The sequence below is a fragment of the Delphinus delphis genome, chromosome 1 (genome assembly GCF_949987515.2).
Source record: "Delphinus delphis chromosome 1, mDelDel1.2, whole genome shotgun sequence".
Taxonomy (NCBI): domain Eukaryota; kingdom Metazoa; phylum Chordata; class Mammalia; order Artiodactyla; family Delphinidae; genus Delphinus; species Delphinus delphis.
In genome coordinates, this window is record NC_082683.1 from 50,109,107 (window position 1) to 50,122,294 (window position 13,188).

General features: G+C 42.9%; 1 protein-coding gene across 1 annotated transcript in view; it reads left to right on the forward strand.

Annotated features, from left to right (window-relative positions):
- LOC132419996 (FGGY carbohydrate kinase domain-containing protein) overlaps nucleotides 1-13,188 on the forward strand; it is a 135,640-nt gene that overhangs the window by 31,805 nt on the left and 90,647 nt on the right. The window contains exon 4 of the mRNA XM_060003970.2: nucleotides 12,154-12,228. Coding sequence (XP_059859953.2) covers nucleotides 12,154-12,228 — 75 coding nt within the window. The remainder of the gene's footprint in view (nucleotides 1-12,153; nucleotides 12,229-13,188) is intronic.

The window sequence follows — 13,188 nt, forward strand, 5'->3', positions numbered from 1 at the left end:
CTCACTGCCCAGCGCTCCTTAGACGTGTGGTAGATGATAACCTAACATGGTCTCAGCACTCAGATAGGAGGCTTCAAATAGGAGGTGACATTGACACTGTGTGAAATAGGGAACGGGGTCTGGGACCAAGGGAATCATAGTATGTGCAGTGCTCTAGAGGGAGGAGAGCATGGCGTGTGAATGTTCACGATTTTTTTTATATCATTGTCTAACCAGTGATAGATTGCATTTAGCATTTTATCTAGGTAATTAAAAAAAGGCCTTCTCAGAGAATGACTGGCCACTCCCTGTTCTCCTTCTGCTTCAGCAGCATCACACTCTCCCAGTTCTTTTCTCTCCCCTCGTTCTCTCACCCTTGTTAGACATTCATCCATTCAGAAAATGCTGATGGGTCACCTACTATGTGCAGGCCTATGCCAAGCTGAGGGCACACCAAGAAGAAAAGAAACTGTACCTGTTCCAAGTTCACATGAAAATGGGGGAAATAATATTGTACATGTGTGAGAGTGTGCATATGTGTGTATGTACATAATGTATGATCCCTGTAATGCAGACATCTATACAAGCCGAAGGAGGTGCTCAGTAAATATCTGATTTTGAATTATTTTTTTAGGTGGCATTTGGGCAGCAAACCCTGATGCAGCCTTTCTCTGCGTCACTTGAAAATACCTGTGAAGATAAAAAAAAATAAAAAGCGTAAACTCATTCTGACTTTAACAATTAAGATGACTTTCAACTAGGAAAACTAGAATTGACAATCTCAGAGAGAATCTGGGAAGATCTTCCAGAATCTAAAAGACTAAATGTAACTTGTTTGATAATCATAATATCTGACATGAAAACAAAATAAACCACCAGCCTTGCAAAAGTTGGGACCTCTCCACTTTCCGGTCCCTAGCTTAAAAATGCAAGGTCCCTTTAAGCCTAAAAACAGAGCAGTCATCCCTCTCCTCTGCTGCTGATGGTTAAGGTTTTTTGTTCTGTTTTGTTTTGCTTTTTGGAAGCAGCCAGTGAGTTTAATTTCCCAGAACTCCTCCGCAACCCGGACCTTATCTTCCCTTTCACTTCAATCCATTAGAAAACTGCCAACCCAAGTAGACAACTGGGCTGGAAGTCTGATTTAGAATGAATGGTGATGCACTGCAGTTCTAAGGACCCTGAATCAAAGTCTGTTAAAGGGGCAGAGATAGGGAAACCCTGTGAATTTGAAGGAGGGGTGTAGTTTTGCATGTCTACCCTCTGTCCTAGGATTAGAAAGCAGGGCAGTGGTGATCCACCTCCGGGCAACAGAGGTACACAAAATAAAAACTGCTGAACTCTGGGAATTGGCAACTAGCTATAGATCTAAAGAGGCAAATCCAAGTTACAGTTAGCGGGGCTGAGAGTAAATTGTGTACTGTATGCTGGGAAACACTGAATATGTATAGCACTCTTGTTAAAATGAATTTAAAAGGTAATAAAGTGAGTCCATTAGGAAAAACATGTTGCACACAAAGAAAAAGAAATATCATTTTGAACACTTAAGGGAAAGGCCTCTTAAAAATTACTTACTACTGAAACCAAAAGAAAATATTTTAAAACTCCTTTGCATATTCAATAGGATTTTTTTTTAAAGCACATCTCTATGAAAGAGAGCAGAAACTTATTAGGAAAAAAAATGAGTTCAGATGGAAAGGCAATGGAATGAGGGGAGAAAAAGGAAATGATAAAGACAGCTAAAAATACAAAAGCAGAATTAAAACTTGCATTGAAGGTTTTAATGCAAAACACATAATTTTTCCTGAAGAAAATAAGATCAGAGCTGTCATAAGACATAGTATATATTTTAAATTTTTTAGAAAAAATTTTGATGTAGGGGCTATGGCTTCTTTTCTTTTTAATTTCAACAGTGCTTAGGTCAAAGATAGGCACTGAATAATTGCCTATGGTTAAGCAGTTAGTTCAGTCTTCACTTGTCAAGTGAGGAATGAACAGTGATCTGTTCAAGGTCACAACACCGAGAAATAGCAGAGCTTAGATGAAAACAGGAATCCCGACTTTTAGGATGCACACTCATGAGCCTCCCTTAGCTCATACCTCTGGACTTCACGGAATGCACTGACTGTAAAACGTGAGTCCCCACAGTTCCATCATGCCTGGTTTCACACTGAACCACACTCCGCAGCCCGGTCCCTGCTCCCCTGTCTTGACCACCAGCCTTCTCACTCGTTCTCCCATTTTTCCCCTTACCCTGATTCTTGGATTTAAGCTCTGACCCTGTCTCTTCTCAGTAATAGTTCTCTTTTTCTTTCCACCCTCACTGACTCAGATTTCAAAAGGAATCACCACTCCTGGTTTGACCTGGCTCTAAACCCTTCCGCTTTAGGTGCCTACCCTTATAAGTAGGAACAGGGCATACCCCAGGAATCCTTCCATTAGGCTCGATAGAATCATTTTCTTTTGTCTGGTAAGAGTTGGCTCCCTGCCATGTCCCTAGCTGTTTCATTTCTCCATTGGTGATGCATATGTTGACCTGCAGCACTGGGCTAAAAAGAGGTGGCGGTTATGGGGTGGGCAACTTAATAGTATGCTTAGACCAAGTAGCCGGCAATGTAAATATTTCTCCTTGCCACTTGATAAATGAGGCACGGAGAGGTAAGGGCTGTACATATGATGTTTGAAAGAAGCAGAGGCTTGGGTAATAGCAATCAGTCACAAGACAGTTAACACCAGTGATTCTACGTTCTTTACAAACGAAACAAAACAATGCTTTTTAAAGAAATATGACGTGGTCACACATAAAGAGATGAAGCTAAATACCAGGAATGGTTGCATGTTTCAGAGAGTTCGTGTATGTGTGATTGTTCTTATTCTGAATGGTTGGTTAGATAACTTTTACTCTAGTGAATCAGTAAAGTGAGCCCAGGATTTGAAGCCAGACCTGTATTGGCATCCTGGCTTGAAAATGTGCCAGTTGTGTGACCTCTGAGGTTAGCTCTGTGAGGTCTGTCTGCTCATCAGTAAGCAGGTGCGGCACAGGCTTCCTTGCAGGGTCGTTGTCCGAATCGAATGGAGAGACTGTCACACAGCAGACAGACAGCAACAGCAGCTGCTTTTGAATCTATAGCTCCTGCTGAGTGGCCCTTACTTGCACGTTTACAAGATGGCCTTTGAACCCCGGGCAGCCAATCATGAGCCGCCCACCTTAGTCCCAGGACCAGTGGGGCCTTCCAGTCACGGAGGTCACCAGCCATGAGCAATCCGCTAGAGAGGCTGAACAATCACTTGGTCCATCACAGGAACCAAGTTTCATACAGGTGTAGAGATTAGTCTTCTCTACTTAAGTATTTAAGTCTTTGGCCCTCAGTTTCCTCAGCAACACAGTAAGCAGCTCAACTCTGGTATACCTTACAAAACAGCTAGAGCTGGAGGAGTTGTGAAAGAGTCCTTGCCTCCTTGTATACATGACCAGTTTTTATTCTCAAATTAATATGACCTCTTTGTTATGGTGGTGTTTTTTGAAAAGTTCTGTTCCTGAAATGCCCACTCAAAGAAATAAATTACCTCAGAGATATATCAGGCCGTGAGAACACACCATATTCACCAATTGGTTGAAACGTGTTTTTCCTGCTTCACTTTGCAAGTACAACACTACCCAGAACGGAAAGTTATTTTCTGGTTCTTTGAAGAGCTGTGATTTCTAACATAAGGCCATATGCCGCTCAAACTGCTAGAGAGGTTGAGTGCTGTTCCAAGCGTTCTTCAAAGCAAGTACAAAGCAACGTGCATGTGCAAAACTGGGAGAGAGTCAGGAAAGAAGCGTTAAGAGATCTTAGCCAGTTCCCAGAGTGACTCCCAGCTAGAGACAGGCATCACTAAACAGAGTCAGACGCGGTGGAGTCAGCGACTCGGATGAGTATTTGCAAGAGCTCAGGAGAAGTCAGGGGCTGAATCCCTGTGGCTTCCTCCGGTGGGGAGATGCATGATGGAGCTGGAAGCTCATGGGCCAATTAAGCAGCCTCTGAGTGATATATTTTAAGCCTTGGAAACACATGGACTCTTTGATACGAGTTTGTTGATGTTTCTGTTATGATATAATGCTGTTTTATGTACCATGTTTTACATATTGTTTTTCCCTATGAAAAATTGAATCCTATAATGAAGCTTAATTTCCTCAGTATCGTTTAACTGGTTTTGGATAATGTATTTTTTTATTGAAGCAACTAATTTACCGGCTGGTATTGTGATTTGTAATACGTGCTGTTTTTTCAGGGACCGTGATGTACCAAACACCATGGTAGATGCTTTCCAAGCATCATCACCAACTTCCCTTATAACCCTGCAAGACAGTGTAGTTACTGCATTGAAAGGAATGGAGAAACTGAGGGTCAGAGAGTCTAAGTAATTTACTCAGAGGAGAAAAGAACAGAACTGGTAGTAGAACCCAGTCAGTTCAAACCGAGGTCACTGACATTCTCTGAGAGGAAAAAAATGAAAAACTAGATCTTTATATTTTTGCCATTCCTTCGGCTCTGTTTTCAATATGTCTGAAATATTTCTCCCTCATTTTAGTGATTTTTTTAAAAATGATTTTGCATTACAGAATCAGACTTTTCTTTCTTAGTGCTTTTTATCTTCGTTGTACACACCAAACAACAAATAAAACTGGGGGTGAGAGGGGTGGTGTGGACTGTGGACAGGAACCCTTCCCAAGGTAGTGTATAATGACAAAAGACTGAGGAGTGGGACTTCCATGGCAGTCCAGTGGTTAAGACTTCACCTTCCAGTGCAGGGGGTGTGGGTTCGATCCCTGGTCAGAGAGCTAAGATCCCACATGCCTCGTGGCCAAAAAACCAAAAAAAACCAGAAGCAATATTGTAACATTCAATAAAGACTTTTATAAAATGGTCCACATCAAAAAAACTCTTTAAGAGCTTCCCTGGTGGCGCAGTGGTTGAGAGTCCGCCTGCCGATGCAGGGGACATGGGTTCGTGCCCCCGTCCAGGAAGGTCCCACATGCCGCGGAGCGGCTGGGCCCGTGAGCCATGGCCACCGGGCCTGCGCGTCCGGAGACTGTGCCCCGCAACGGGAGAGGCCACAACAGTGAGAGGCCTGCGTACCGCAAAAAGAAAAAAAAAAAAAAAAACTCTTTAAAAGGAAGACTGAGGAGCGAATCAGGTGGAAATCTGCCAGGAAGACCCCAGGAGATAAATAATGAGAAAGAATTAAGGCAAGAGCACCAAGGATGGTATCCAAGTTGGTGTGTAAGTCCAAGACAGGGTTAGATGACGGCAAGTGTGGACCAGGACGGTTGACCAAAACAGCCTTGGTTACACTGGTGCAAACGTGTGTTAAAATGACTTAGATTTAGAGCATCAGAAGCAACGCAGACAAAAGCGTGAAGTGCCTGGTACATCTGGAAAACAGCAAATGGACCCGTGTTAAATGGTGTAGAGTTCACCAATAGAATAAAGTTGTGAGGGAGAATGTCAGTCCATCATGCAGTCGTCGTATGTATATTAGTTGTCTGTTTCTGCTATAATAAAATACCACAAACTTAGAGGCTTAAATTTATTATCTCACCGTTCTGTAGGTCAGAAGCCCAAGCTGGCTCAACTGGTTTCTCTGCCCCTGCTTTCACAAGACCAGAACCAGGGGCTTTTATCTGGAGGCTCTGGGAATAATCTGCTATCAAACTTCTTCAAGTTGTTGGCCAAATTCAGCTCCATGCAGTTGTAGGACAGAGGTGCCTGTTTCCTGGCTGTCAGCCAGGGATCCTCAGCTTCGAGAGGCCACCCACATTCCTTGGCTTACTGCCCCCTTCCTCCATCTTCAAAGCCAGCAGTGGTGGATCAGGTCCTTCCCATGCTTTGAATCTCTCTGATTTCCACTTCTACCTCATCTCTCCTGCTTTATTCTTCTGCCGTATCTCTTGACTGACTCTTTTGTCTTCCTCTTCTGCTTTTAAGAGTTTATGTGATTACATTGTGCCCAACTGGATAATCCAGGATAATCTCCCTATTTTAAGGTCAACTGGCTAGTAACTAGTTCCACCTGCAAAGTCCCTCTACAGCAGTGCCCAGATTAGTGTTTGAGTAATCAGGGGATGGGGACCTTGGGGGAGGGGGAAACATCTTTAGAATTCTGCCTATGACATTGTATTAACACATTTATGTGCATTTCCCATTTCTGGGTGAGTTTTCGGCAATGTGTCCATTCCTGATACTGATACCTATAAATATTTTCAGGGAAATTTGTCCCCCTTTCTCTTCCAGGCTGCTGACTATCTCAGACCTGTTCTCCAGTCCCTGGCCTCTATCCAGAGGTTTTCCAGAAATCTCTCTGATCCTCCTCATTTCCTTGCTATCCGGTCATCAGCGCCTCCTGCATTATTGACTAAACAGACAGCATTTTTTTCGCCCCTTTGTGTTCTGAAAAACTTTCAATCAATTCCCTTGAGCCTTGGATACCCCCTCAAGCTCTGATGACCTAGAAAATCTCAGGATAGGGAATCCTGTTTTCTTGTCTTTTGTAATCTTTAGAAACCCCTTGAGATCTATTTCTAAGCCTTTTTTTTTTTCTTAGCAACATATATAACTACTTAAATTCTTTTAACAACTAAGAAGGGAAAAACTTAGCTAACTAAATTACTGATATATTTGTTTATAATCTCAACTACTCCAGGGCATATGGACATATAATTCACAATACCCAGGTTTAGGGCAATCATTTCTATAATTTATTGTGCATTAGGACCTTGATAAAAATGCAAAATTCTGGGCCCACACCAAAAGTTCAGTAAATCAGGAGATGGATCACAGGAAATCTGCCTTCAACTCAGATCCCAGGAAAGAGTTAAGAGATGTGCCTAAATTCGCACAGCTGCCAAGTGGCAGCAGGATTTAAGCTGAAGTCCAGGATGTAGATCATCTGTCTTTCCCGTTCACAGAGTAAATGGAAGTGTGTAGGTTGATAAGGACTAAGGCTTCTCCAAGGAGTCCTTGCACATGAGTCTCCCACTGTCCTATTCCTGGGTGCTCATCAAGGGCACACTGCTTCTCCACACTCCTAGACATCCAGACCTTTCTCCTATGATCCTGATGCTGATGGCCAGCACACTTTCTGCCCTACGTTCCCCACCCTGTACAACCACTGGTCTTCAGTCCCCATCGCTAATACCCTGACAGTACCCACAGCATGTTGCAGGAGATCCTTTATTGCTGTATCCCAATTAATGAATGGGGTTGAGCCCCTCATTGCACTTCAAGAGAAAGGGAGTGAACATTTATTAAGAGAAAAGGAAAGAGAATGAACATTTATTAAGCACTGCAAGTGTCTAGGTCTTGTCGATTTGGTACAACTTGCTGAAAAAGTAAGGCGCCGTGCAAACGGTAGCTCATTTTTTTTAATTAATTATTTTTGGCTGTGTTGTGTCTTCGTTTCTGTGCGAGGGCTTTCTCTAGTTGTGGCATGCGGGGGCCACTCTTCATCGTGGTGCATGGGCCTCTCACTATCGCGGCCTCTCTTGTTGTGGAGCACAGGCTCCAGATGCGCAGGCTCAGTAGTTGTGGCTCACGGGTCTAGTTGCTCCGTGGCATGTGGGATCCTCCCAGACCAGGGCTCGAACCCGTGTCCCCTGCATTGTCAGGCAGGTTCTCAACCACTGCGCCACCAGGGAAGCCCAAACGATAACTCATTTAATCATGAAGCACCTTGAAGTATTATTATTCCTATTTTACAGATGAAAAAAAAAAAATGAGGCTCAGAGTGGTTACAAAACTCACAGTGTCCTGCAAGCAGTTAGAGGGAATGTTGACATGTAAAGCCATGTGTCTTACTCCAGAGCACATCATCTTTCTGTTCACCTACACTTCTCTTCTAAGCTCAGACATCCCAATAGTATTTACATAAACATTTTATAATCATTATCTAGGAGGTTGAAATTGTCCATTGCAGTTCACATCTCTTTGGCCACCATATGCCACTTTCACACACCTCTAAATATTAACTATGAGTGTTTTCTATTACAGTCCTCTTTTCACAATAGCCAAAATAAATAAAATGTGCTTACCATTGCAACTCTCCATGGGGCTTCCCCACACATTTCACTCTCTCGCCCAAGCATTCGAAAGAGACACGTGCACATCTATAAACAAATTCCTTCCACTTATGCTTCCTTCCCAGTTTTTCTTACTGATAGAACCATTCATCCTTCAGCCAAGGGTATAGGCTTCTCTGGCCTATCCCAACTTTCTCACTGGTTACAAAGCTGCACCTCTCCCAGGACATCCCTGACATTCTCAGGGCACTGCCACCTGCATACCATGACAGCTCCCTGAGGGTCCTCTGTAGCCTCCTGAGTGGTCCACATGGCAGGCACTCCTTAGAAAGTTCCTTCTTAAGCTGACTGCCATTTGATTTTTGTCAGGGTGGGGCTGGGATTCCTGATACTTGAGAGAGAATCAAATGATGATCTGCCCTTCTAGTGTCTCCATTTGCAAATCAGGTAAGATGTCAAGGAAGTAGGGATCCTGGACCATAGTAATTTCACAGTTTAGAGAGGTGTCTTTCACTGAGTCACATTTCAACTCCATGGCCCTGGTGTTAGTGGTGAGGGAATGTTGGAAAGAGCTATGGGAGAACCATGTTTGCTTATTTATTCCCTTTGGATGCTGAATACCTTCCATATGGTGGTCCATGTAATAAATTCCTTCTAGAAATTCTTCCCAGGAATAAGTTTGTCTCTCTTGAAGCATAGGTATGTTTCATTTGTCATAAAAGAAAGGCTACGTCATCCATTATATGTCCCTCTTTTGCCATAGCTACTAGTAAGCAAGCTCAGGAGTTAAATTTAGTGCTCATTTACACTGATGATCTCATTCTCAATTTCTGAAGATAAGAAGCTATCTTCTCTTTCCTTCCTATGATTTTGAATCTCTGAAGGCACTAGAAATTTAGAGAAGGGCCCTTGACATCTTTTTGCTTGAATATCAGTACTTTGGGGAAGTTCTCATGAATATTTGCTGGGATTAAGGAAGCAAAATCTAGTGATATTTTACCCCTCCTCTCTTATGGGTTCTTACTAATTGAGAAGAATATCAGAGCCAGTTATTGTCAATACAGAGCCCTGGGGTTCCTAATAACTTAATAGGAGAATGACTCTTTTTTTTTTTTTTACATCTTTATTGGAGTATAATTGCTTTACAATGGTGTGTTAGTTTCTGCTTTATAACAAAGTGAATCGGTTATACATATACATATGTTCCCATATCTCTTCCCTCTTGCGTCTCCCTCTCCCCACCCTCCCTATCCCACCCCTCCAGGCGGTTGGTCACAAAGCACCGAGCTGATCTCCTTGTGCTATGCGGCTGCTTCCCACTAGCTATCTACCTTACGTTTGGTAGTGTATATATGTCCATGCCACTCTCTCACTTTGTCACAGCTTACCCTTCCCCCTCCCCATATCCTCAAGTCCATAGGAGAATGACTCTTATATAAAAAGTCAAATTCCTCCCCTACCCGCATCACAGTTTATCCACCTCTGGCACTCGGGACCCTCCTGTAGATGGATGTGTGTCTGCCAGGCAGACACACACCCAACCACGTGGAGGGTCATGGCTTGATTCGCATCTCATTGATGACCAGCGATAGGAGGCCAGAGGCAGCCTACCTTCTGGGCTGGCTCTGGAGGAGAGCTCTAAACTGTGGCCCAATCAACTTTCCCAACAGACCACCAACAGAGATGCTGTTGAGGCCAAGCCAGTTTTGGAGATGAGTTAAAGAGAGACCATTTATGACTAGTGATCTTTACCCAGGACCAATGCTCGCCCTGGGGCTGGTTGCTCACACAGGGTGTTCAGCTGAGGGGGGCATAGGGCAGGGCTGACATCCTGTCCACTCTGCTCCTTTTTAAAATTCACTCTTCCAGATGGGATGCCTTTTGCATTTAGTCCATCTGGAGGGAGCACCTTTTTCTAATTCACACGAAGACTCCATATGAGCTACAGGGTGACTACTTTCACTCCAATCTCGTACAAGCCACTCCTCTGATGAGGAAGGGTAAGTGTGGAGTTTGGGGGAGCGGGTAGAGCGTGCAGTAAGCAACTAGAAGTGATGGTCCAGTGTTTTTCTCTCTTGGGACATGGAGGAAATATACCCCTCCACCTCTGTGAATATATGAGGGGCTGAGGTAGTAAATACTGTCCTCTCATAATTGTATAATATGACAGAGAAGGATAGGATGTTAGGAGAGAGAATTGTGTGCAGAAGGAAAAAGGAGCATTGAAGTGTCACTTACACATTCAGCAAATATTAACTTAGCGCCACTATGTGCCAGGCGCAGTGGCAAGCATGGGAGATACTGTGGTGAGTAACACAGTCTGTTGGGACACCTAGGTTTGGGCTTCACGAACCTCTGGACTCTCTCTTAAGCAAATTATTTTCTCCTCTGTGAAATGAACTTCTGTGATATCTGTGTTGCTCGTGTTCTCCTAGTTCTAACATTCTTATTGTTCATTTAGGTCTCTAGGGACCTTTCTGAGAGATGTTCCTTCACAGAGTTATTGGCTGGGGAACATGCATCTTTAGAGCTCCTTTCTGATTTCTCATTCAAACCTCTCATGCTCCTGTGTGTTCAAATCAAAGCCGTTATTCTCACTGACTGACCCCATGATCTTCCAAAAAAAAAAAAAACCTATCAGCAGGTAGCACTACTGAATTTAGGAATACCCCCTTCCGCCAACTTAGATGAGTAATCAGAACAGCTGGAACACAAGTTGCTAAGTGAGGACAGGAAATACTAGACACTGGCGAAGAAAGCAGGGCTGACCCCGGGCAGAATCACTCATAGAAGACAGGGAAGGTGCTTCTGCTTCAGAATGAGGGCAACGGGGGGAGAATTTTTCACATGATCAGTTTGCATTTGAGAATAAGCACTAGCTCCCTTGTAGAGAGGAACAAGCACCATTAGAAACAGGAAGGTTTGATCAGGAGCTATTTTAGCAATCGGGAAGGATACGATGGAGGCCTGGATTAAGGAGGTGAGTGACAGTGAGGACAAAGAGAGGGGATGGCTTCAAAAAAGATTCTGGAGCTCAAATGTATAGGACTTGGAGACTGATTAGATCCTGGAAGGGAGAGAAAAGTCAGGGGAAAGTGTTCCCAGGTTTCTGGTTTGGGCAGTGGAGTGGTATCTGTGCCCTGTAACAGGCCAAGGCTGACCCCTTAATCCCCCCTGGGGGTGGAATCTGGAGAGAATAATAAATGGGGCTGGGGCAATGAAGGACAGGGACCTTGGTAGACCACTAGGCTCTCCTATTTTAGTACAGACTGCATGTCACCTCCTCATTGAACTCAGGACCATATACACTGTAGGGCCTGAGAAAAAGTATGTTACATGAATTAATTTTGTAATGAAAATCTAAAGTGAACTCTGGCATTGATGCCCACCAACTTCAGACTAGGCTTGAAGAAACCAGCAGTCTTCACCCTCTAGAAATGTCCCAAGTGGACACCTTCATGCATGGGAGACATGAAAGTGAGACTGTGAACAAGTCTTGAAACCACCCAAATCCAACATCCTGTTCAGTTCTGGAATCTCTCAGAAATTGACATACTCCATATAAGCATGTGGTTCCGATTGACTCTAATGGGATTCCCTGGTAAACCACAGATTCTAAATTACCCCCTAGTAGGTATCACATTTATAGTAGACATGTTATTTTACTCTGAATACCTCCTGGATGCTGGTCCACTGAATTCTGACAGTAGCAGAACTAGGAATAATCACCTTTTACTAGAGTGCCACTGCTACGTGTTCATCTCTATAAGCCAAAAAGAATAGGTGTTTGTAATAAAAGAATGTTTTTAAAGAAGAAACATATTTAATTCCATGCTAAGAAATATCAAACACAATCTCCTAAAAAAAAAAATCTCCTTATAGTATTTGTTTTATTTTTCTTTAATCCAAGGCAAGGCATTTTCTTTGGGGGAAGAAGGGATACTTTTTCCCAGGTCTGGAGATTAAACAATTCAGTAGTCACTTCACGTTCAGCTTACAAAAAGGGGATTTGCATATGAACTTGTTTCGGCAAGAAAACACATCTGAACGTGTTTCATGGGAACTATCTCTAACCATGGCGCCATCTCCTTCTTTTCTTTTCTTCATCCCTACAGGTCACCGGATTGAAACTATCTCAGGACCTCGATGATCTTGCCATTCTCTACCTGGCCACAGTTCAAGCCATTGCCGTAAGACAATTTAATGCCATTTTTAAAGAGACTTAAATCTGTTAACAAACTTTAGACCACATACTCCCCAAGATACATCATATGCTTTTGTGACAAAGATTCTAGGGAGCTTGCCAAAAATAGATGCTTGTCTGTGCAGAAGGAAATTCTAAAGGTCTTTACCTGCTTTACTAGTAGCCTCACATAGCTGAAAGCTAAAAGGGGTTAAAAGCTTTGAACATCATGCTTACCATCTATCTAATTTGTCTTCTAAGTTCATTAAATAGAAGCAAGGAAGTAGATGCCATGTATGCTTGCATTAAGGAGAGCTGGCATTAAGATGGTCCAAATTTATAAAACACGTGGTATTGTTCACTTTGCAAAAGGATCCAGTCTGGGGTTCCTTTAAATAGTAAGCTTCCTTGGAGCATGAAAATGTTTATTTTTATAATTAGCTGCTCAAATGAGAGGTTTGGTTGGTTAGGGAAGGAGAAAGGGGGGAATTTAAAGTGTTAGAAACTTCTAAACTGAAGATCAATCAAAAATGAAAACAAACTCCTAGAAGCCCAAACATCATTGTCCAAGGACTCTTATTCTCTAGAGGTGATCCATGAGTGAGCTACAGAAGGGTTCTAAACCCTGAAATCACACACGAAAGTTTGCACGTGTGTGCGTGTTAGAAATTGCATTTGAAGGGAGTGGGTCATGCCTTTCAGGATCTCAGAGCTGGTAGGAACCCCAAGATAACAGTTAATCCAGTGAGGCTTAGCTGATCTGGAAAGAGAATTGGGGACCAATAGAAAGGAAAAAATCAGTTCACTGAATTCAGAGTCAAAATTTATTTTTCAGAAATATACCTATTTAAACAAAGTACTTTTGTTTATTCATGCTATATGGACATATTTATATGCTATTCTGTCTCTTTCTCCACATACCACTTTCATATCCTCATTGCTTCAAATAATAGAATTACATGCATTT